The 26,379-nt window shown below is 40.9% G+C and overlaps 1 protein-coding gene across 7 annotated transcripts; it reads left to right on the top strand.

Moving 5' to 3' along the window:
• Positions 1–656: 656 nt before the first annotated feature.
• Positions 657–25,655, top strand: ATF3 (activating transcription factor 3). Of its 7 annotated transcripts, none has more exons than XM_041476885.1 (5): positions 657–786; positions 13,639–13,799; positions 20,556–20,716; positions 21,626–21,733; positions 22,701–25,655. In XM_041476885.1, coding segments are annotated over exons 1-5 (630 nt in total). In that variant the 5' UTR covers positions 657–784; the 3' UTR covers positions 22,899–25,655. The 7 variants fall into 7 exon arrangements, with proteins under 7 accessions (XP_041332819.1, XP_041332820.1, XP_041332825.1 ...); XM_041476886.1 differs by lacking the exon at positions 657–786 and adding an exon at positions 9,676–9,867; XM_041476890.1 differs by lacking the exons at positions 657–786; positions 13,639–13,799 and adding exons at positions 16,095–16,237; positions 17,827–17,989 and having other exon boundaries at positions 20,473–20,716.
• Positions 25,656–26,379: the final 724 nt, after the last annotated feature.

Genomic DNA, 26,379 nt, shown 5'->3' with positions numbered 1-26,379 from the left:
TGTGCGGCCCCGCCCGGGGGGCGGCGCTGACGGACGGGCGCAGCTGCGGCGCCGGGGGGGCGCGGGGCGGCCGCGCCGTGCGCCTCCCGCAGCCCCGGGCCCGGTGATGCTCCTGCGTGTGGTCCGGAGCGGTTCTCTCCATCACCGCTCCCGCGCTTCCCCCGGCGGGCACGGGGAGAAGGGAAACGCCGGGTCCTGCCCCGGGGTGGCAGCAGCAGCTGCAGCAGCAGCGCGCGGACAGCGTCTGGTGGCCTCCGTGGGGCAAAACACGGAGCGCATCGCAAATAAAACGATGCTAGTTTACAAAGAAAGAACGCCTTGTTGTATTTCCTGTACGTTCCCACGCGAAACGCGAGAGAACCAATACTACAAGTAAAGGCTTTCTGGTGATGTGTTAGGCACGAACTGTTTTGCATAATAAAACACAATTTCAACTCAGCCAGGAGCCGAGGGCTTCAAACTACGGGTGTTGTCCATAGTAGGTTATCTCTGGGTCGGGGATATGCTCCAAAATAAAGCCCCTCACTCATTCTAAGGTCGAGATGATGCTGTACCATCATATTTAGATCATGGCTCGTAGGGAAATCTGGGGGGTACTTAGTCACCTATGGCATGACCTTTTATTCCCCACTCAATTTAGTAACAACAGTTGGTTTCTTATAGGACATGTGAGATTTAATTTATTAACAGTTTCTAGGATAAGTGGAGGGAACTCAGAAAAGGCATGAGATGAGAAGTCAGCAGATGAAGGGGAAATGCTCAGAGGGATGGAGCTCCCAGAGAAATGTAAGTCTTGTCTCCCTCTCAAATAGAGCATTAATGGAAATGCGGATACTTATCAATAAGAGATTTTTATTCCGTTGCCTTAGGTGATTTTTTTTCCTGACTAAAATTATATGGTTATGATTTTCAGTTCAGCTTTTGGCTTTTGCTTACTTTTGGGCCTTTTTGTTGAATAGCACAGTGGAACCTGTCAGAATGCTTGAACTCCTGTGTTCTGAGAATGATGTTTCAGCCATCTGTGAAAAGAAAGTTTTCTCTTTACATTCAGATGGTATATCCTATTCATCAGGATGGCACATGTAAATATTGATATATGTTTGAGCATGTAAAATCCTGGTAGGCAAATACCAGAGGAACTGGTATGTTCCAGAAAAAAAAAATAATAAATGCTGTAGCTTAGCCCTGAGATAGCCTGTGTGTCACAGATGTTTTGTCTTCTTGTCTTTAAACTCTGGAACAAATTCTGCTCTCATTGGCTGTTTGTCTGCTTTAAGCTGGGACAAGATATGTTACAAAACTTTTAGCTTGTTGAAGGACTTTGGCTTTTTGCATTATGATCCAAACATGAGCTGAAAGGGTGTTATTTTTGTGGGGTTTTTTTTCTAGCTGATCGCTAGCATTAACTAAACCAAGAAAGAGGTAAAAATAATAAAATATCAGAGGAGGTTGGCTCTGAAATGCAATCTAATTAAGATGTCAATTGAAATAAATCACTGCCATTGAAACTAAATAATGAATGTGAAAAAGTGTTTATGTGTGAAAGAGATCCAGAGTTTTTTTGAAAAAGTAATTGTTTAAAAATTCAGTATTTTTCATTTTTGTTCTTATAAGTAATCAGGCAAGCTATTTTCTTACCAATTTTATGTTTCAGTGAATCTAAGTTTGGTTGTCACTTAAGCTTCTTGTGAGTAATTACTATCATAGTTTCATATCACTCTTAAATGAAAGTTGTTTTTACCCCTAAATCCCCTAACCTATTTCTGTCATGCCAACAGGAGCATTCAGAAACTGGCACTGTGGTGCAGCTCTGATAAAAGTTTTCTGTTTCCCTGTGACTCATTTGACATTAACATAATTATGCTACAGGAGTCAAAGTGATTTTCCAACTATGAGTAATGCACAGCACTAGACCGAATGTTTACAGGACACCGAGGCATATCAGCCAGCTGAAGTAACCAGCTGCTGATAACAGCTGAAGTAAGTTGGGGAATTAAAAAGTCTTATAACACAATTATCCTTCTTTGGCACTCGGTGTCACGCAGGGCTGGGAGGTGTCGTGTGCCCCGCGGGGAAGGATCCAGAAGCAGGGCTGTGATGAGGAGAAGAGTGAGCCCGTGGGCAGTTCACAAAACAAGTTCTTCATAGTTTTCTTCCCACTTGCATATTTATGGCAGAGTGGTGCTCAAAGGGGAGCAGTGATCTTTTCAAGAAGCGGCTGTATTTACCAGAGTTCATTTCAAAACACAAGTGACACACATCCTCTCAGCCAGGAAAACAAGATCAAAATGAAACAACAACAACAAAAAATGAGATCATCTCACAAGTGCTTTGAACCATGTGTATGGAATAGCACAAAAGAAGAAAATCAGTAAGGCAAAATTGAGTGCTGTTACCACAATGAGATATCTTTTCTCTGTAATAAAGTATCTGTGCAGGCTAGTGATAAAAAGTACAGAGAAGAATTACAATGAATATGTTCTGGATAAATAGCAGAAACAGTAACTACAGAATGTATTAGTTATGTGAAAAAAACTAAAAATCTTAGCGGTCAAGACTTGTTTCAAGTGTTTCCTGAAATTTTTAGAAATTACTGACTTCTCAGGATTTTTAAAAGTAATTTGAGAAAAAGGTTAATTTTTTCTGACTTGGTTTGTTTGTTTACATACGAGTAGATTCTTGATTGATTGAAACTGGGTCACTCTGTATTTATATGTTTGTTAAGTTTGTGTTTATATGTTTGTTAAGTTTGGCTGCATATCCTTTTGATGAGGCCTAATTCAGTAATGTGCTGAGCACCCAGAACATCCCTGGTTTCATACGTCCCATGTGGATTAGCTGTGAAGGTGGAAAGCTAATTTTGAAATACCAGCTCAAACCCACTACAATTTGCTAGAGTGCTAGAGTGGAAAATAACCCGTTAACAACTTCCTTATAAAATGCCACAGTAATACAAGTAGGGGAGAGGGTCAAATGCAGAAAACAGTGCTGATAGCAGAACTGTTAGCAGAAAGAATGTATTCCAGGGGACATATCTGAAGAATTCAGAAGAAAATTGCACATCACACTGCATGCTTTATTTCACAAATCTGCTGAGGTCAGATGCTTGGCATGCTCTGATTATCGTCACTGACTCTCAGAGCTGGATGAGGACCAGAAATGGGCAAAAAAAATTTTATGGCTGAGGAAGGCTGGAGGAGGAAAAGTTTGCCACAGTGCCTTGTACTTACAACATTCCCCATTTGCCAGGAGAGTCAGGACTTGGAGGTTTTCTGTTTTCTCTGCTATGGTTTTCATGCTGCCTGACAATGGGGAAACTCTAATTCTGTTTCCTTCAATTTGACCACCTATTACTTACTGAGGGATGGCTTGGTGGAGATCGCATTCCAGCTGCTACTACAATGACCAGCATGAATGTATTTATCAATGTTCATAAAATCAGCCAGCAGAACCTAAACAAAACATTAACAAGCCATGCCCTATCAACAGAAATAAATTCTCACAGCAAAATTTAGCAGTCTTAAATTTAATCTGATTTGCTATAAACGCATCCAGGACTGCAGTTTTATAACTACAAACCTCCACCTCTATAGCATGTGGTGCCACTGGATTTTCATCTGGTTTTGCCACTTTTAATTAGCAATATCCCTAACTACCAAAGCTCAGCCCTCAGCTCAGGTTGCTAAAATGTATTGCAGTATTACCAGAGCAGGTTCCTGTACTTCAGGTGTTATTCCTTAGAGTAACACAACAGGAGATGTTTGTAACACAGTTCTGCTCAACTCTGTACCTACCTGGAGTCCCCTACTACAGAAACACCTTTGCAATACTCCGCATTTCTACCTCTTTCTTTCCCACTTGGCTCTAGAAGAATAGTCTTATTTTAATGATGTTCAGAGCAGCTGTACCCATGCCCCACATTTTTTCTTCTTGGGGAAACTACCATTTATTTGTAACATTTATTTTGCATTTTGCGGTGAACATACAACCTGTGCAAATTCCATGTATTTAACCTTTGTTCCTTGTCAAAGCTTTGCAAATTAACTTAAAATAGCAGAGTGAAATAAGCACACCAAGGGGCATTTTCTGGAAGTAACTGATAACATCTTGCAAGTACTGCTTGCCCTTACTGGTTGGTTGGATTTTGTTGTTGTTAGCTAGTTGTTCAAGCTGAGCTCCCAAAACATAAGTTCACAGACAATTATTCAGTACAGAAAGTTGTTATGGTTGTATAGAGCATGTGAAAGTAAACAGGTCTATCAAGACTTGGCTTATTTTCTAAAGTATAAGAAAATTAACTGATAATTTTTTATGACTTTTCAGAGTATATCGGCATTGTAACAAGGCCCAATGTTTCTGTAATGAAAATAACTATTCTGGTGATAACTGATAATGTGTTACTCTGAAGCAGCAGCAGAAAACAGTTGCCAACAGCAATGAAAATAATTTCATCCCATTCTTACCTGGCTCTCAGTAACCCTCTATCCAAGGTTTTATTCTATGATGTCACATGTCAGGTCCCTTGTGTGACTCAGTACTTTTTAGAAATATTATATATTGTAATAGTTATGCTTAGAAATGTTAAATATATTAATATATGTCTCCATTAAAATTTATGTTATATACAGATTTGTTTTTATAATTTGTTTCACAGAACAACTTCTCTTGGAAAAACAAATTTATTGAGGTGCAAGTTTTAACACTGAAAAACCAGACATTAGATTTTGTGCTATATTAAAGCCCCATCCTACTGACACCTATGCGCACGCTTAAATTTAAGCATATGAGTAGTACCAAACTCACTGTGATTACATGCACAGTTAAAATTAAGCACAAGTGAAACCATTTCAGGTCAGGATTTCCAAATTCTTTCACTAGTTTAGAGTAAAAAGAAAACCCAAACCAGTAACCACTCATTTATGTAATAAAATTGCAGTGGTTATTTATGTCAAGGGACTTACTGTCATTTGATGGGCAAAGTAGCTTATAAAACAAATTTTTACTCAACAAAATGAAACTCTCCAACACTGTGATTACCTGCCTGACTGGCTGTCTTTTCTAGTAGGAAAGATAAATTGATACTTTAACACTTTGGGTATCAGCTGAGATTAATATGGTTATTTTAGAATAAGGTGGCATGTTTCTAAGAAGAGATGAACTTTTTTTTAATGTGTACATTTCATTCTTCTGTCAACATGAGTTTAATGCTTTCAGAAAAACTCTGAACAGTATGTTATTTTGGTATGGAAATATGCATTTTGTTTACAAGTGGTACTGAGCTTTGCTAAATTACTCATTAAAATGTTCACATGATAGCTCTGTCACATTACAGGTTCAAAATAGATGGTTGTGAAAGTATTGAGACTTTCTGCTCTCTGAACATTTCCCCACCTCTTTATAAAAGGGAATTGTCCCTGGTCATGGTGCACTCGGATCACCACTGTGGAAAACAAACTGGCTTCTCACACCTTGTTAATAATTGCTGTTCTTAACTGTGTAGAGGAAACTAACTGGAGGGGCTCAGGAGCCAATAGAGTTCCCCTAAAACCTCAGCCACCCAACATCCACTCACAGCAATACCTGACTCTACATCCCTGCCTTACATGACTTGATTCACAGCTGGAAGACTTCAACCCCTTGAAGCGGCTCCCAAATCAGCCAGCAAGGTGTGCAGGGAGCAGCTCAGGCTCCCCAGCAGGAGGTGCGGGACCGCTTGCCCCTCGTGTTGTAGGGAGGCATCTCTGTCCTCTTGAGACACAAACCTGAGATCCCTGTCTGTGCCTTGGCCACTTCTTTTTAGTTTAGCAAGGCATCACGCCTCTCTTGTAAGTGCTTGCAAGAAGGAAGGACTGAGGTGTTGCTGCTTCCTTTAGAGATATGTAAAAGCCAAGTACAATTCCAATGTCTGCTTGACAAGGTTTAATCTCTTACTTCCATTGATCTGAGAGGTTACCTGAATTATCAGGCTCAAAATGGGGACAGGAGCATCCTCCATGTTCCTTGCTGAGACATACAGAAAATAGGGAGAGGACAGTTGGTTAAGGGGGAGGGGACTCTTCTTTCTGATTCTCGCTCCCAGGGCTGCTCCAAGATTTTACACAAGCATTTTTTAGGAGCAGAAACATAGCCCTGTTTTCAGACCTTTAAAGCAAGTGCCTGAAAAGGCACCTGGTCTTTGAAAGGCATGATTACACCATGCACTTGCTCACTCCCCCTGCATAGGATAGGCACCACCCGAAAACACGCACTTTGGAGGACCTAGGGAAAGATTTAATATCAGGAACCCACTGGACATGGTCCTGAGGAAGGCTCCTAACTGGGTAGCAGATGTATTTGAGCACCGATGCAGAAATGGAGCTTTGAGTGCATAGGAACGTGAAGGCTGCTCATTGCAGCACATCTGGGGTCTGGGTGCCAGGGTGTTTGATAGCCCTGGGAAAGGGTTTTGTGTAAAGGACCTCGGGATTTGCTTGCCTTGGGTTACTACAGCTAGTCCATTCTAAAGCTCACATTCTACTCCATCGCAAGAGAGTTTGAAAAGGAAGAGGAGGAGTCTCTTAGGAGGAGCTCACAGAAGGAATATTTCCAGTGTAAAACAAACAAACTATAAATATTCCAGTATAAGGAAAGGCTGTGTACTGGGTGAACTTTGAGATGTGCTCCAAAAATATGCTGCTGACCTCCCACTTGACATGATCTGTTTCCCTATTAAACTGTAATATAATTAGGGCTTGCTCTAACCCTGCCACTGATTTCATGCTTACATCGATGGAAATGTGGCCTCACAGATCATAGAGAGAAGAAGGTATACATGTAAAGTCTGAAATAATCCAGGCCATAGTAGAAGGAAGTGTAGCCTCGAGAAAAAATGCTTATCTCTCCTACCTTGCAGGATATTTAGATGTCTTATCATATAAGTGTATATAGATGTTAGCCAAAGGTCTTTGAGAACTTGGACTCAAAGCTCAACTCTTTTCATGGTTGCAGGTGAACTGCAGCTGAGCTGGAGTCTGGGAATTCACATAAGGAAGTGAAAAGGGAACTGGGGACAAAATGAATTGGAACTGGGAGTTGAGGGCAAAGATGCTAATATTGACCAAAAATTTGAAAAATAGGTGATGACTCTGCTGGTAGGCAGTCATGGTGCTAACAGTCACCATGATGATAAAAGTTGGTGATTATCTCATCTCATGTCATCTCATCTCATCTTCCGTGTTTGCTGAATTTCACCCACCAAGCCCCTGTGGAGCTCTGGGAGGCATGCAGCAGACACTGGGAGAAACACGGATGGGTCTTGGCTAGGGTAGATCATAGAAGGGTGATCACAACCCCCTGGGTTTGGTAAGAGTCCCTCTAGGGCACAACTAAGACTCAATTAATGGATTTTGTCAGGAACCAAAGGATGCTGAAGTCCCTCTGTTAGTCAGGAATGAGTTTAGAGAGAAGGTCCATTAGAGGTCTGTCCTACCAATAGCCTGTGGAAGGAGCACCCATGAAGGGGGAGAAGCTGCATTCATGTTCTGGGACATCCTGAGGAGCAGGACTGTGGCCAGGAATGCTGCTTTTACAGCACCTTATTTATTTGTAAAAATATGCACTACAGGCATTTTAGAACAAGAAAAGGGCCGCTCTTTGAACATACGTTCAAGGTGATGATGAAACCTACAAAACCTACAAATGCTTACACATCTGCTTGTATATTTTAAGTATGCGGAACATTTATGGAAAAATGAATTTATATATTACATTATTTATAACATAATAAAACATAAGTATGTTATATTATATTATATTATATTATATTAGTGACCTTGAATAATTGTAAACCAACCCCCAGCAACTTAAGTCTAAGTTTAATGCCCCTGCTCTGCAAAGAAATCAGTGTGCACCTCACACTTGCAGTGAGAGCCTTTTTCCTGCAAGTACTTGCTGCATAACACATGGCTGATTTACAGCCTGAGATCAAGAGATTGCACAGACCACTAAGGAAATTTTGGAGAGGATTTTGGAGCCTAAACATCCACTTTTGCACAAAGCACAAATCCCCTGTAGAAAAAGACCCCGTGAACTGGAGTGTTGCCTGCTAGATTACATGTTCTCTCTACGTCATACAGATTCTTCAATCACAAAACAAATAATCAACAAAAAATATCAAGCTAGACCATCCCAAGTAAAATCTTTGGGTGATGAAATTAAATTAGTTATGCCACTTTATATCTGTGGGGAATTTGTGGCTTGTTTTGGGTACTCTGTCATATCTGTACTTTCTGTTCCAGCCATGAAGCTGATGATTTATCTGACATTTTTTTTCTGATACAACATAGAACATCTTGGCTTATGCAAGGGCAAGAAATATTTCTTCACTTACAAGGAAACTACCTTCCCCTTCAGAACATCTCTTCAAAATGGGATTGTAGAGCATATTTTCCTTGGATCAGCTTTGAATTTATGAGGGAAAAAAACCAATAAATTTAAACAGTATTGAACTACACTTTCCCTTTGTGGGAAAAAAAAATCAGCATCTACCAAAATTCTAAACATTTGGTTTTTTAGAAAAATAATAGTAATTATTCTTCTTCAAAGATCTGCAATTAAATAATCAATCAGCCCATACATTTAAGAAAATGTCCCTCTAACAAGAGACCACAATATTAGACCTTGCCAGGTGCTCTCATCCCAAATGTGTTAGAATAATATAATTCCACAGAAATAATAATATTTATTAAATATAAATTTATATTATAAATATAAAATATTTATTTATATAAATATTTATTAAATCTGATTATAAGAAATAATATTTATATGAGATGTTGTTAATAGCAAGCCTTAAGTTAGGCAAGGCTTTTGGACAGAGAATATTTAGCCATGTATTTAATTGTTGTGCTGAATCTGGGCTTCTGTTTGGCAATTGAAATATTGTCATCATTTTTAGAGCTCAGTATAAAACTCTTGTATATATAATAAAACTCTTGTATATGTAATAAAAGCACACAGAGAATCTTTACTGGGGCTGCTAAATACTACTGCCATGCACACATTCAGTAGTAAGAACAGATAATAATGGATCAAGAAAGAAAAAAATGGCCTATAAGAGTGCTAATTAAAATTAGAAATGAAAATAAAATACAGCAGCCTTATCCATTATATCCATTTGGGAATCTCAGCTACTTTACCCTAAAGCATAAAATATTGTCCATTTCAGCAGACTGGGATAAGGAGGATCATCAGGTTATCTTCACAAAGATGGTGAAGAAGGAGCCCTCTCATTTCCCAGCTATCCTGATGTTATTTCCAGTGTAGGACTAAAGCCCAGCTCCACGGAACGAGGCTGTGCATGGTGAAAATAAATTCCCATTTCTTCCCCACTTAACCATCTAACCTGCAACGTGGTGTTGAGCATTGCTGTGAATCAGGACATTCATGGCCCCAAACTTCCCTTATAAATTTGGGCTTGGTTTTTAAAACAAATTTTTTAAAAATCCCATCAGCAAGAACACTGAGTCTGGAGAGAAAGACCTGAGTTAGGTTCTCACATCTGGCTGTGTGGGGTGAAACTTGTGCCTACTCATTCTGAGGAGAAAGGATCTAAGCACACACTGATCATCTGTGCTGTTTGGGGACTCTTACTCTGCGTGTCTCTCGCTCAGGCTCTCCTGTCCTGAAGTTTCGAGCCGATTAGACAGGAAACCAGATGGTGCCTGACTTTTCAGCCCTGTGATGAGGACATGCCCTGGACAAGGGGCATCCTGCAGTCTGCTTTTCTCTCTCTGCAACCATTCTGCTTCTAAGAGTCACAGAGAAGATAGACCCTTCCCCACTATGGGTAGCATTCTCCACTGGGCTGGCATCACTTGGGAAACCCAGGTGGGTGTAGTGGCACCCCACATCTTCCCCTGTTGCTGAGGTTGCCTCAGCAGCAGCCTTACTTGCCCACAGAGCAGTCAGGGCTTGGGTTCAGGGTTGCTTTTGTGGTTGCAATCAGGGCAGACTCATTTTAAAGCTGTGTGCAGCTCTATTGGTTTAATTTTATTTACACTTTGTTCTCATTATCTGGGCAAGTTACTGTACAGTCAAAGCCAAAAAAATAAAGCAAGGAAGATAAGAGACTGAATGAATGTTATGATCATTCATGTGCTCCTTTCATGGCAAGGCACATGTGAAGTAGGTGAGAGGACAAATGATAAGCACAGTGAAAGCTGCCATGGCAGTCTTGTTTTAATGTTCTGTAGGTTGCAATCTGTGCCATACAGTGTTTTTATTTGAAATGGTGTTTATGTAGGAATCAATGTTTAATAATTAAAACTGTTCATTTGTAATTACTATGACAAATTGTAATTTACATATTTACCAGACAGATGAGAAGAGCTGTTTAAAGTGTCATAAGTTATATTAAATTCCAGAGTATTCTTTATATGTGTGCACAGTTCCAAGGACAATCAATAGGAAGAGCTGGATTTTATAGGGGGCGTGTGTGTGTGTGTGTGTGTGTGTGTGTGTGTGTGTGTGTGTTTGTATTTGTGAGCAGCAGCATGATTAATTCCATAATGTGTCCAAAATTCTTGTAACTTAGCACAGTAAAAATAGATATATTCTCTCTCTTACTTCCTCTCATCCTTGGTGTTCACCGGGAAGACAACAAGGTCACAAACCATAATTACATTAGTCCACCCAAGGGAAGCATACACCTTCAACAAATAATTCCTAGCCTTTCTTCCAAGTTTCTTCAGGAGGAGAGTTTTGTATGTTGAGAACCAGTGTAACTAAATGCTGATTTTTCATACTCCCTGAGGGCTAAATTTGTCTCTCATTGAAGTCAATGGGAATCTTTCCATTGATGTAATTAGCAGTTGGATCAGGTCTTAGTACTTTCATCAGTGATCATTTTTTTATGTGTGAAGACATTGATGAAGTTCAGAATGAGTCTGTAACTGATCTCAAACAAAATCTGGGATGCTTTCACAAGGTGTAAAGGATGAGGAGAGGGAGATGAAGTGCAGGATCTGTGAACAAGTAGTTTCCTTGCCATTAAATGGAAGGCACTATAAAGGCACTTTGAGGAAATACAATTTGCACTTCCCTGAGGGCAGTTAATATACCTGACCTATCATTTTGCTTGTTCAGTGAAGCCAGTGAGTTTGCTATGTTCAGTCTGGTTTAAGACGTGATTCTTCCATATGTGGGATTTATTTTTCTTGTTGTTTATTGCCTGGACATATCCAAAGAGAACAAATTTTAATTGCAGGTTATTGTGCTTGGCTAGCTTGTCAGCTGGTGCACAAAGTCCATCTAATAAAAAAAAAAGCCTTGAAAATCTTCAGCAAAAGGGAGCTAAAGATATACTTGACTGGGCGAGTGTCAGAGCTGTCTCTCATTTAGAGAGAATGGATGTTTGTATAACTTGCACCTCTACCCCACACTTCTGAAACACTGCCTATAACAATGACTGACAACTTTCTGGAACTTTAATTTAGTAAAGTTGCACGAAAATTCGTGATAACGTTGTGCCCCAGAATCTGATCCTGAAATGTACGTGTTGCACCCAGTGGTAATTTTGTTATCAGTGCCTTCACCTCATTAAGGGAGAAGCAAAAATGAAAATGACAGCAAGCAAAAGAGAAACTAAAAATTACTCACTTAAATTTAAGAAGCTTCCAGGCAGAACCTGAAGGATCAATGAGAAAAAAAATTTCTAGGAAAAAAGGAACAGAAAAAAGTAGAATGATGAAATCCAGGGATACAGGGAGGGAAAAGAGAGAAGTGAGAAGAATAGAAACAGGGAAGTTGCAAAAGAAAAGCAGAAGCTGCTGTTTTAAAGAAATGGGAAATGTAACTTATGGAAACAAAGCAAAAGAGAGCAGGGAATGGGATTTTTAAAGGAGAGAATAAATGAAGAGTAAATGGATTTAGAGGGATTGTGATGGAGAAGGCAGTAAGGAAAGAAAGGTAAGCTGTGGAGAGAAAAACAAAGAGTAAAATAATTTTGTCTTCAGTGTTAAAGAATAAAAGCTGTTAAAATAGAGCACCTATTTCCCTCCACAAGACATGTATTCATCTGCTCATCTGCTTGAGAGGTATTGAATATAAGAGAGTGGCAGGGTTTCCCATACAGTCTCAGTAAGAGTCAGCTCTCTAACCCTGTGATTTTTAACTCCAATTTTTGGACCTTTTAGGTCCATATAGATCCAATCCTTCCAGAGCGAATTTTGTCCTTGCTACTGTAGGCTTGGAGGTTTTTTATTCACTTTTTGGAGAAACCCTTGGAAGCAGCCCACAGATGCTCAAAGAGTCCCCAGACAGCTGCTGAAAAACTCTGGTCTGGGTGGAGGTGGCTGATGCTACTTCTGCTGCTGCCTGCTCCCGTAGTTCAAGCAGCAGCAACCCACATGCTGGAAAAACTAGTCCCGAGTTTCACCCTGGTGTTAGTCCAGTCAGATGGGAAAATGATCTCAAAATTAGTACATGTTTTGGTAAACAGGGTAGTCCTGCCGCATAGATTCAGACCTGAAGGTGCCACATAGCAAAAATTATGATGAAGGTCAGTTTCCATCACGGAAGTAGAGAGGAATATTTCAGGCAGAGTCAGAAAACCTGATTCTGTGCAGATTTTACCACATGATAACTCTGAATTATGGAAACCTATTTCTCTTATATGTGCTGTGCAGGGAAAGATTTGTCTTGTCAGGGTTACGGTAATTTCAAAACTTTAAACAAGTCAAACCACAAAACACACAGAGAGGCAGGTTTTACTCATGTTATCACTACACATTTCATTTATTTACATCTCATTATATTTTCATCAGACTGAACAGGTTTAATGAAACTGTGTAACCAGAAACCAACACAGGATCTGGATGGGACATGAAGACTTTATTTGTGTTGCTCTGACTGATGTCCTGCAGTAGTATAAGACTGGGGGTCTGTTCCTCTGTATAATGGTGTCTGTAGCTCTGACAGCCATATTTTCATTTTAATCAAATATCCACAGTGTGTGAAGTAGTGTCAAGGGACATGGAGGCAGGACTTGGTCAGGAAGAGGTAAAGGAAAGAATTCTTTTCTCCACACTGGAGACTGCTGGAGGGCTGCAAGGACCACACCGTGGGGTGGTATTCAGCCTGATTTCTCTGCAGAGCGAAAAGAACCCAGTACACATCAGCCTGAGTGCTCAGCTGTGTACCTGGCTTAAGGGAAACAGAAGTTAAGAACATGGATGTTACCTCTGTCAAAAAAAAATGCTGTTGCAGGGGATCTGCAGTTTGTGAGGAAAGAGAGACATGGATTGGGAAAGGACTAGTAAATGTTCAGGGGGAGGCAAATGAAAGATATTTTATGAGATGGAAAATTAAACTGGCAAGAACATCAGAGCATCTGGTGGCTGTACTGGGTGTTACTTTAACTTCCTGATAGTCTTAAATTTTTTATTTATTTTTTTTTTAACTGGGGTGTGATCCAACTGAGATTAATTTAACTTTGGTTTCAAAAGGGATCCGGATAAAACCTATATGACACAGTGGAGCTGGGTTTATTTTTCACTGTGGTTTCATTTTCTTTTTTCACTGAAGAGTTTCAAGCAAGGACATGTTTTAGTGGCCTAATCTCAAATGCGCACAGGAACAATTTCTCTGTTTGCTTTGCAGGGAGGAGCTGGCTCACTTCAGGAGAAGTTCAAGAATGAACACAACTGGTTTGCTGTCAGATTTTAGTGCTGGCTGCAGCCCCTGGGCAGTAATGGGACCAGCATTGTGTAGCAGACAAGTAGATGTCAGTGACCATCCACAACAACATTTGTATTTCCAAGGTACTTCTACCCACATGGAAGGAGAGAGCTGCTTTTTTTCCCATTATTCTGCAACACTGCTCTGTTTAGCTGAAACTACTCTAAATACATTCCCACTTGTGATACAGCTACCTAAATAAATAAGGACAGACAGTTGCTAAATTTCTGTCATAATTGCAGCAGGCACCTGTTCTTGGCCACTAAACCCGATGTTGCTAACACATTTCCACAGTGCTTAAAATTTTCCAACCGACTATCTTTTGGGAAGAAATTTTCCACATTTGGCTTCTGCTTGAGAGGATTTTTTTTTCTTCTAGGCTTGAGAAAAACGGTGCCAGCTGTCCTTGAGCACAGCATGAATTATAAAATTATGCCTCTGAAGTAAAAAGAACTTATTAGACTGTACCAAGAAGAAACAAAAAGCTTGCTCTAGATGCTGTAAGAACAAAATTTTTGCCTAGCATTATATTTGACATTGATTTAGCTAGATTAATAAAAATGCAGCAATAACTATGTTGTGATAGAGCTAAAAATGATTTATCTATAGGTGAGTGAAAAAGAAAAAAGCTTGCAGCTCACAGGAGCTGTAAATGGAGAGCTGCCAGGTAGGTCAGAGGAGTTTGCTGCTGCCCTCACAAAATGCACTTCTTTGTTTGCAGAGAACAGGGTGCGACTGCACCTTCCACAGGAGGGAAGCCCACGTCACTGCTCCAGACTCCTTCCTTTCCCACCACATCAGTACTTTTCTTTCAAGAGCAGGCAACTAAATGTGAAATAGGAGTGTTAATTTTGCAAAGTTACTTGCACTTGGACATTAAAAAAACCCAAGTTTACTACTCCAGACTGTGTGGCCAATATGATATCTATCTATATCTATATCTATATCTATATCTAATCTATATCATCTATCTATTTATATATATACATACACACACACATATACATCCAGAAAACCACGTGCACAGAGAAGGGAGATACAGAGGGACTTCCAAACTACTATTTCTCTATTCTACTAATTCTGTAAACTACTATTCTACTACTAATCTGTATTCTTGACAAAATGCTCCAAGTAATTAAAATATCCCAGAATACACCACTCAAGACTTATTACCTATTATCAAAACTGGCATATTGAACATTATAAATTCAATCAACCATTTGGGGCACTTGATTGGGATATACATTTTATATATTAAGGTATACAATTTTTGTTGGTTTAGTTACAATATACTCAAGCATGAAATGTCCTGGTCTTTCCAAGTCAAGTACGACACTTGAAGACTTGCTTAATAACAAGTTTGCATGTATTAAATATGAATTATTATTGTACTGGATAATCCTATGCATCTGTCTTTGTAAGCTTTCTGTGTCTCCCCCAGCTAAATTGTTTTTTTGGTGTTTTGTTTTTGTTTTTTGGGTTTTTTTTAACATTATATTTTCTAGCACTTTGGAGGCTGTTAGTAGGTAATTTCTGTCTGTTAACAAATCAGAGGGGAAAAAAAGAACTAAACAAAAACCCCTTTACCACAGCCACAACCGTATTTCCCTCTCTGCTGTAGGAATCCCCTGTTTTTTCATGAGATCATAAGGAAATCGCATGCTGCTGTGTTTTAGAAAAAGTTTTTAAAAATACCCTAACAAAATAAACAAAAACGCCAAACAGGGCTATTTTTAGCTTTCTATAATTTAATTAAACGGGTCTTTCCTCCTCAGAGTCAAAAACGGAGCTTTCTTCTTTATGTGAAATGAACTTTTCACTGTCATCTAAAGTAGCAGGGGGAGGAGGAGAGAGAATGGTGGAAACGGGGGGGCATGAACAATTTTTTTCCTCTAGAGAAAGATCACACTTTTCAGTCCTTTCGAAAAATACACAATTGCAACCTTTTTTTTTTTTTTCTTTTTTTTTTCTTTCCTTTTTTTTTTTCTTTTTGTTTTGGTTTTTGTTGTTTTGTCGCTAGAGGGACTTTGATTTATTGTCAGAAGCAAAATGGCCCGGAGAGAGAAACTCTCGGAGTCTCAATAAAAAAAAAAATAAATAAATAAAGGGGAGAGTGGTGAAGAGGGAAGGCGAAGGGGTCTGTCGGGGTGCCGAGGGATGCTGCTCGGCCCGGCCCGGCTCGGTTCGGCGGTGTCGTTCCGTGCCGTTCCGCGCCGTGCGGTGCCGTGCCGTGCCGGCGGGGAAGCCTTGCATCACCGCCACGGCCCGCTTCCCTCCTCCCTCTCTTTCGGGGAGGCTATTAATAGCATGACATCAGCCAGGGACTCGCCGCCAGAGTAAATACCAGCGCTGCCCGCTCGGCTATAAAAGGGGGGTGATGCAACCCGGGCGAGCGGCAGAGGAGCGGGGAGCCGAGGGAGCTGCTCTCCCGCAGGAGGCGGCGGAGCAGCGCGGACCGCAGCGCGGCGAGGCTGCGGAGCCCCTTCCCTCCTGCCGGGAGAGCGGCGGCGGAGGGAGAAAGGTAGGTGGGAGCAGGAGAGGAGCTGTCGGGACTGTCCGTGCCGGCGGGACGGGGAGCTGAGCTCCGGGGAGGCTGTCCCGCCGCGGAGGGATGGATGCCCGCCGGGGGACCCGCGCCGCGCCGCCGGCAAAAGTTTCGCCGCGCCGGGCGAAGTCTGGCGCGGCGGTGCCGCCGCCTGCCGCGAGCTCCGGGAGAGCCCCCGGCCCCACCGAGCTCCGCCGGAGCCCCTCGCCCGCCCGGCGGCGCCGGCCCCGTGCCGGCGCTCACATCTGGGGGAACCCCCTGCCCGGGCTGCCGCCAGATGTGAGCGCCGGGGGAGCCCGCCCGGCCCCGGCTGTCCCCGGGCCGGCAGCGCCTCCCGGCACCGCGCGGTGGCGGCCGCGGCGGGGACACGGCCCCGGCACCCCGGGAGCCGCGGGATGCCCGAGCGGAGCGGCCGCGCCCGGCGCTGCGGGCAGCCGGCGGCGGCACCGCGGGCACAGGGACGGGGGAGCTGTGGCGGGACAGCCCAGGCGATGACAAACCCGCACTGCCGCGCGTAGAGTTATCTCTGATATTCCCGTAAACCGACCGGGAACTTCTCGTGACAGCCAGGGATATCCTCTCTCCTTTCTGTCCCGGTGTCTCGGCGCGAGGTAGATCAGTTGCTGAACTGTTGCTGAGCAAATCAGGCGTGACACAACGGACAACTTCTTTCAGAGAACGAGTTTCCTGTTGGAAATCGATTTTCCTCCTAGTAACAGCATTTGGGAAAATGAAAGGCAGCAGAAAATGCTTCGGGAGCGATGTGGGATGTCAGAAAGCTTAAGGTCAGCTAGCGTGCACAGAGGTTGTGAACTGTAATTGCTCTTAATGCCGTTTAAGATTAACCTCAGTGGTTATCAAGGTTTATTGCATCAGCACCAGAGGAAAAGGAATTTGTATGAAGAAATAAAACCAAGAAGCACAGTCAGCCATCTGCTGTTAAGTAAGAAAAAACTGAAAGTAGTCACTTTCAATATTAAAATTAAACAAGAATATCCTTAAATAATGGAAGTGCACAGCTAGGAAGCCTGTTTGGATTTTAAAGTCTTGGCAGAGGAGATGTAAAAGCTCATTGTAGATGAAAAAAATCATCTTCAAAACAACAAACAAAAAGCAGAGGGAGAACGAATGAATAGAGTTGTTTGAACCTACCTGAATTGGGAGGGTAAAACTGTTGGGAATTCCAAAAGTAAGGCTAAGGCAATGAAGCATTAACTCAGCCTGGGAACAAGCTGTGCCGGTATCAGTGCAGGGCTGAGAACTGTTCAGCACCTCCAGTGGCAGTAACTGCAGAACATGTGCGTGGTCTAACACAGTAAACAGAGATTGTATCAGAAAGGCCACGATGGAATCATGCTCTGAGGCTTAATACTCTTGTTCCTACTGTTTCCCCACCCTTCACAAACCCAGAGGAAATGAGATAGTGCTCTGCATGGCTTATAGACAGAGGGACAATTTGTACAAAAATTGGGACAAGGAAGAGCAACTTGTTGCATATTTTTTAATATAGTAAAATCTAATTTTCCTATTTGTAAAACATTTCTGAAAACTGATTTGTTCCTCAGAAACTGCAAAACATCTACCTTGTTGGAGCAATTAGAGGTGCATTTCAGGATGATTGGGAGGGCAATGAGCTGTCTGGGCTGGAGAGCAGCAAGTTCCTACAGCCAAGGACACTTTCTCCTGCTCTGGGCACCTGACCACTCCTGTTTTACACACTAGTGACAGGTGGGTGAGAGGACCTGGAGCCATTACAGTAGGGTTTTGGTGGTGTTTGTGGTACATTTACTACTAGCACTAGCTACTAGAAATCCACAATTAACACAACTTCTCAGGCACATTCTTGGTTTCCTCTGGTGCTGCTGCTGACCTTAATTAAAAGTTCTCCTAAACTGAAAAATAATTGAATAAACCAGCAGAGCTTGAAAATTATTAGCCCAACTAATTATCTTGGAGGCTGGAAAAACAGTTTTACTGTTATTTAAGACTCCTGGTTGGATTGAATTATACAGAATTAACTTTGTTGAATGAAGCCATCACCAGCATTCAAGGACACTGAGTCAGTGAAAATAACTGAAATTTCTGCTGGGGTAAGGGGTTCAGTGTCATCTGGAATTAGCCGTTTAAATTAGTTGAATGGTTGAATGTTGGTAAATGGTAAATAATAATAATAATTCAGCTGAAAATTAATAAGGCCATTTCTGACTTGCTGGAAAAGAGTAACTGCTAGCTTTCTGAGATTATAGGATTAAACTGTATCAGTACTTTAAATGTGACTCATGAGCAGGGGCTTTCTGAAGAGAATTACATAAATTTCCCAAGGTCTTTCTGAATAACAAATTGTTCCAAATAATTTCCCCATCTTGAATAACCACGGGTGAAATCCTGGCCCCATTGAGGTCAACCGAAAAAGTCCTTTTGATTTCACTGGGGTCAGGATTTCACCCTGAGACTGGGAAATGTTCAGCTCTTCTGTGGTGACTGGGTGAGGAAGACTGCAGTTGGACCTGATATTTTCCAGCAACAGGCAATTCACACTCCTCTGATTTTTATGTTTGCCTCACAGCACTGAACCAGGTTCTATTCTCATTTGCACCAGTGTGGATTTACAGTGTATTTTTAGATATCTCTGAGCAAATTCTGTCTTCTTCTCAAGGCACATGACCCCAAACATTTCTTGCTGGGTTCCAGAAGTAATGTACAGGGACCTGTGCAGTTCTGGGTGGACCATGTGGAAATTTAGCTTACCCACACTGCTGCCCTGAGGCAGCTGTTTGCTTACCTGCACTAAGTTAATTACAATTGACTTTCCTGTAATTATTGTGGTTCTAATCCAGAGTAGATAATTGCATACTGTAGTTATCCATACTGCTATTAAAAAAAAACCCAAAACAACAACAAGACCAAAAATCTACACACCAAAGATAGCTGGAAAACCAACACAGTAAAATCCAATTTAACACAAGTCACTTTGTGAACCAAGGAGGTATTACAATCTGTTTTCCTGTGGATTTGCACCTTTTGTCCCACACAAAAGGTGCTCAGTTTTCTTCCAGACCTCTTATCTCACCTCTGCTGGGTGAGAGATGGGATGTGACTTGCAGGGATGTGTGCATCAGCTAACCAACTGTGCTTGGATGACTGACTGCTGAGTTTTGCCTCTTTCTCCCTCAGTGGGGCCACCAGTTTTCACAGGGCACATGGGGTCTCTCTCCCTTCAAAACTGGCTAAAAGTAAATAATAAGAATGACTAAAAAGAGAACTGTAAAAAGAGGCTGTTGGATAGGTTTGTTTTCTGCAGAAATCTACTAGAAATTAGGTTTCTCCATGGGTTTACATTTGCATAATTCTCCTAAAGACTCTTCAGTCACACTGTTTTATGTCAGCAGAAGATCCAACCATAAATATTTAAGAATTTCAAGCCTCTCATAGGGGGCACATAAGGACAGTTTCGAATTTTACAAGAGCAAAGGAATGAAAAAAACGGCTTCACATTTTTCATGAGTCAATCCCTCCAACTCAGCCTCTGCTGTGGAGCCACAGAGCATGTAGAGGCTTTTGCCTTTGTGCCAGCTCTTATTGTTAACTATTTTTCAGAAGTTTATAGCCAAATCTACAACTATGTACAAAATTGAGTGTGATAACTTTGTGACAGATTCTGTTGTGGTTATCAAGTTTCAGCTCCTAGTAGAAGTCATTGAGCTAAGTGTAGGTGAGAGCAAGGTAGGCTCTGTCCATTTGAAGCTGGAATTTGTGGTGGTATAGCTCTGAAGATGAAGATACTCTCCTTCTATGCTTTAAATAATAATACTACTTATTGGCTTTCTGATTTTTGTTCCTATTTTCTTTCTCTTCCTATTCACTCGATTCTCATTTGCCACACTCTACCACTTTAAATCTTAACAATAGTATATACACTTGCACACAATTTTTTAAATATTAAGTTTCAGAAAGACCTAGAAATTTGTCATGTGCTGATACTATTCTTACTTTTAAATACTAACTTTGACTTAACATAAAGTTGAAGGTTTTTCGAGTGTCCAAATTCTTAACTGCTTGTCTCTGTTGAGAGATTGGGGTAGACTAGGAATGGGGACTGAAGCAATGTAACTACAGTATTATTCACAGTAGGAAATATACCTCTAAGATATATTATTTGCCTTTCTAAAGTTGTTGAAAGACTATCAATATTATCTCTTTTTATCTTTCAGCAAAATGATGGTCCAACACTCAGGCCAGGTATCTGCATTAGAAGTCAGCGCCTCCGCAATTGTTCCCACTTTGTCCCCTGCAGGGTCACTGGGGTTTGATGATTTCACAAATTTAACCCCCCTGGTGAAGGAGGAACTGAGGTTTGCCATTCAGAACAAGCGTCAGTTCCACAGGATGTCTTCCACTTTGGACACAGTGACTGTTTCTGAAAGGCCAGTTGAAACATCAATGCTGAAAACAGAGGTAGGGCTCTTTAAACCGAATTTTGGTGTGAATGATTAATTCTCTAACAAAGTTTTGCCACAAGACCAGTAATTGCATTAACTATAAACAACCCTCTATACCATACTTGTTTCCTCTTAAACCCGCTGCTTGTCTCTCTGTTGAGTACTTCGGGCAAACCCTCTGGTATTTCTCATAGTTGGATATTTGATTTTCAGTTATGGACTACAGACAATATTTTACAGTGATTAGAGCAAGTGCTAATCTGGTTTCCCTGCCCAGTGGTGGCTGAACTTGGAATAAGTCACTGCTAAAGTTCTGTTTCCCTGAGGACAGTCCAGCAGAACCCGTGGGGATTAAGACATGGATCTGCTATGTCCACACTATGTTTTTGCTTAAAGATGACGCCATCCATGAAAAACATTGCTCTTTGAGAGTGGAGAAATAGCTTTGGTTAAGGAAATAGTTACACCTTGGTCTGAGCTGCCGCAGGAAACCGAAGAAGTGTGACAGTATTCCCTTTTTGGTGCTGCCTTTAATTCACTCACTTCTCGCTGCCTCACGCATGACACATTCTCCATTCTGGTCCCTGTGCCCTTCCTCCTTTTCCTCCCTGGAAAATGGAGCAGAGATGGTGGTGTGGGAGCCTGGGGAGACTCAGTAAGTTTTTTGAGTACCACTGATTTTAAGTGAGCCATCGTATAGATTACACACAACCCTGCTCCAGTCAGGTTTTCATTGACAATTCTAACGAAGTTCCTACCCTTCTACTGTATGGCAAACAAAGTCAGAATCACATTTGTATGTAACTCAGGATGTGAGCACTAACAGCACTCTCCATGTTGATTTTAAAAATCCAGAAGTTATCAAAATACAGTTCTTCTGTTTAGAGCATCTTATGGATTGTGTGTATCTGTTTTTGTGGGACAGTTTTCTCCTGAAGAGGATGAAAGAAAAAAGAGAAGAAGGGAGAGGAATAAAATTGCTGCAGCGAAGTGCCGAAACAAAAAGAAGGAAAAAACAGAATGTTTGCAAAAAGTAAGTGACTGGCTAGAATTGTTTGCAATCTGTCATCCTGCCAGGATCCAAACAGATAGCATAGGGTACTGTCACAGTAGGAAATCACAAAGATGTCCCCCAAGACTCTGTAAACCTTTGAAATCATTAGTTATGAAAAATAAGCATGCCGTATATTAAATCCAGACCTGGTTGAAACTGGCCTAAAATGAAAGCATGGTAGGAGAGAAAAGAGATTACTGCTTCAGTGACCAATATTGTCTATGGGGATAATGTTAATATGAATGTGTACACTGAACACAAAAAGAAGTAAAATCACATTTCATAAAATATTCACTGTGGAGAGCACGCAAGTACCTACAAGTAATTTCTGACTTCTTTATGAACAGAGTGGTATGGTAGCTTGAATTCTCTGTCCTAGGAGCCCAGTTACATCTTCACCTCCTGTGCTGTGATACAATACTGTATTTCAGTGGCACCAAGCCTGTATCTAGGTATACAGGCCTGTGTATTCCTATGTCTAGGGGCAGGGAAAAAAAAGCTATGTTTGCATTTTGCTAGCTTAACATGGGTTTATAGATATGTGACCTGATGTTCCAGGGAGTTACGAAGCAGCATAGATAATTTTCAGTCAATTTTTGACCCAAAAAGCTCAGAATAATTTTGCAGAAGATAGCTATAATGCTTTGGGTATCTGTCACCATGAGTGAATACCAGTTTGAGTTTCACTTTCCAACTTTCATTATGTTCTCTAGAGGCCAAAGGAGATAACTCTCAATCTGGTTTTCAGGCCATTACTGGTTGTGGAATGTAGAATTAGATACAACATACAAAGTTTCATCATTACAGCACACTAAGTACATGTGATTCCTTTCTCTGCCAGCCATACGCTTTCCCACCCATAAAAGACAACAACTATAAGAAAAAAAACCCAGCGACTTACTATTTGAACTTCTCAGTGTAAAATTGTGTGTATCCTTTGTGTTAGGAATCCGAGAAGCTGGAAACCATCAATGCAGAGTTGAAAGCCCAGATCGAGGAGCTGAAGAATGAGAAGCAGCATTTGATATACATGCTCAATCTGCACAGGCCCACGTGTATAGTCCGTGCACAGAACGGAAGGACACCTGAAGATGAAAGAAATCTTTTTATTCAACAGATCAAAGAAGGCACATTGCAAGGTTAAGTGATACGGCAAACGTGGAAATATTTAAAATGTTTTTAACAGCTACCAGAATCCGTGGGGGAGTCTGATATAATGTGTAGGATTCTATTAGTCAAGAGCCTTTAGGAAGGGCAGATTGCTTTCATGAGTGGAAAGAATCATTTTGGCTTGGCAGCGATTCTTGCCCTTGGAAGATCTGGTCTCAATCAAATTGAAGAGCCTTCTGCCTCCAATGTAGGGTTTGCACCTGTCATACTTGCTGTTCCTAGGAGCTACAGACAACAGCTTCTGAAGTTTTAGCTCTGCTAGTATACAGTATCTGCACTCACGAGGTTTGTGCTAGAACACTATGACTTCCAGCGATGCACGGGGCACAGACAGCTGTGCTGGATGGACACTGCTCTTCCTTGCCGCTGGTAGGGAAAGAAGACTGAGTATTTTTGAATTTCCAAGAGGATGGTTTCTGGCAGAATGTACTGATGTGTAATGTTGCATTCTAACCTAACACACACACACACACACACACACACAAAAACAAAAAAAACCCAAAAAAACAACCCTGTAGTTTCAACCAAGCTTTGTCATTTTTTTCACAACACTCATGTGGGTTTTTTCTGTGACTCATCTCAGTGACTGACTTTGAAGGGTCTAGTAAGTGTGACAAAGAATTGTTTCTTGCAAAATATCTAGGTAGCCTAGCTTGTATTTTATGAGCTATCACCCCAGATACTACCCCCTGGGGACTACAATTTTTCCTTGAATTGCTAAAGAGCAGTTTGTATCATCACTTACTGACTTGGTGAATTGAACCCACTGAATTGGAAAAAGGAAACTAACTGTGCAGGGATATTAATAGAGGTTTTGCTCAAGTAAAGAACTGCAGGAGTGAATCCCAGACTCCTGAACATTGAAAAAAAGAAATATTTTTTTAAATTCATCTAGGATCTAATCCTACAAGCCTTAATTCATGCTATTACCCCTCAGTCACAGTAGAGGTTCCATGGATTTCAGTGGGTCTGCTCATGCAGATAGCTCTTACAGGCATAAGAGCTTGGCAAAGATTTTTCCATCCTGGTCAGGATTACTTCCTTTTGCCAAGTGACTCAGAGGGAAAAATTATGATTGTAGCTACTTTTGTTTTACATTTGAGTGACAACTACAGTCAATCAAAAATGTTACTTAGAATCTAAAGGAGGCAAGAATTTTGATGCAGTGAATAATTGTTTAATTTTTTTATTAAATACTAACTTTGGATGTTTTTGAACTAGTAGAAGAGCTGCTGGACAAAACAGTTTGAGCTATGAGTGTTGAAATTCTGATGTTTCTGTGAAATTCTCAGATTGTTTATTTCTATAAAATATGCCCTTACAATTTTTTTTGTAAAAGAAAATATTATCCTTATTTATCACTAATATTACAATGAATAGAGCTAATAAATACTGCGAGCAAGATAAAACTGAAAACACAAGTGTTGCGCTGTCTTTTTACTTTTATCTCTTGGTGTTTAATATTATATATTCCTAAACTTCACCAGTTGTATTTGAGACACCACTATTGAAAACATTTATCCTTCATCTTTTTTGAAGATGAGGGATTGAGTGTCTTGAATGATTGGGTGCAGATATTGTACCTTCCAAGATTCTGTACCTCTATCAGTGGTGTCTGACTGTTCAATGTCACAATTTAAACAAAGCAGAATACAAGTGGAGCTTACAGTGCATAATATTTTACACCAGTTATGCAGTGTTGAAATTGTGTGTTTGTTCTAAAGGCTAAACTTGAAGATACCTCAGCCATGAGCTTCTTACCCTGCAAGTCTCGCATGAGTCCATCACATCTTGTACCTGGTCCTCATATGATTGTTATATTCTGCAACAGAACTACTTAGTACCATTTCCTAAGGTCTGGATATATTGTAATGTCCTATATCACATGTGAAAGGTATGTACTTCATGTATCTGAAAAGTGAATGTATTACAAAGATGACATTCTAAGTCCAATTCTCTCTTAAGAATCCATGATCTTTCTGTATATTGGAAGGAGGTTCTATTGACTTCAGTGAGAGTTTTTTTCATGTCCTGTAAGCAGAGTTTGGAGCCTCTGTGGCAACTTCTCTGGTTTAAAGGGCAAGTTCTACATGTAATTGGGCCAGTGTTTACCAGACAACAGATATACATGGAGTGTGTACAATAAACCTGTCAAATGATTATTTGACTCCGGTAATGTGGAAATACAAAACCAAGGCATCGCCCCAGGATCGTACACCTTGGCTTTGCTTTTCGCCTCTCAAATACAAGCAGACAGGGCTGTTTGTCTCATAGTTGGTTATAAAGTGTTGCCAGAGAGACTGTAATGACAGAATTCATGTGTCTTCCTTAGGGAATTTGTATGGTTGCTTTTAACCATATCACCGGTGACGCAGGCGTCATGCTTTTGTTGCTTAATCTTATTTACTCGGCATGCCAAATGTTAATATGTACCACTACTATTGTCAGAAGATAATCTATTTTTATTTCTTTACATGTGCAGTCATAGCTGCTCTGTACTGCTTTTGTATGTGTGTGTGTGTGCGTGCTCTGGCACGCTGCTCTGGAAATGATGGTACTCAGGGTCACTTGACTGTGCCCCGGAAAAGAGTGTTTAAACAGCTACACAGTATGTTGCATGAGTTTTCTCAAAGTATACTTTATTCAGGAGAACCCTTAAAATGCATTAAAAAGCAGTTTGTTTTCTATTCTGAAGTTTGTTTTGATACTTTAATAAAAAAGAATTAATATATATTTATTCACGTGTCATTTAATCAATTCTACGTGTCAAGGTCCAAGAGCTTCATTCTCTTGAAACAACACTGAGATATTAAAAAGCAAACACTCTTTACAAGTTTGCAACAATGAGCATCATATAAAGTCAAACTGGTACTGTTCACTGCTTGTCAAGGTGTAAACAAAATTTTGTCTTTGCAGGGTTGATTGTGAATTCCAGGCTAACTACTTATTTGTGGCCTAGAGCTCAGATTAAAGGACTGGAAAACAGAACTCCTGAACCTTTCCTAACTTTGCAACCAACAAGCTGATAGTCTTTTCAACTTTCTGATTCCCTAATGCTTTTGCTACTCTGAAGCCTTAATATTTCTAGATTGCTTTCTATAATTACATGGAAGATACTAAGGAAGTATGGCATGATTAGGGCTTTGGTTTTTTTCTCTGTCTGTGTATTGGTGTGTCTGGGGAGAAACATGAGGAAAGATGAACAAAATGTTCTCTCCTGCTTTTCCACAACTGAGTATCTACACACCCAGACAGAAGTCCCTCTGTTTTGACAGCCGGTGGTGTGGACAAAAACTTTTGGCTTCAGTCCATTGCAAGCAGTCATAACTTGTAATGCAGAGGCCAGATAGTAGGCCAGGAGCTCCAGGGATCAGGAAATCCATTGCTCTGTTGCAAAATCCAGTTAAAAATATCATCTGGAAGGAAGATCTAGGTTACTCTGAGCTTGGCAATGT

This window comes from Pyrgilauda ruficollis, unplaced genomic scaffold (genome assembly GCF_017590135.1).
Source record: "Pyrgilauda ruficollis isolate IOZ18807 unplaced genomic scaffold, ASM1759013v1 scaffold4, whole genome shotgun sequence".
Taxonomy (NCBI): domain Eukaryota; kingdom Metazoa; phylum Chordata; class Aves; order Passeriformes; family Passeridae; genus Pyrgilauda; species Pyrgilauda ruficollis.
Note: the sequence above shows the minus strand (reverse complement) of the source record. Positions and strands in the feature narration are given on the sequence as shown.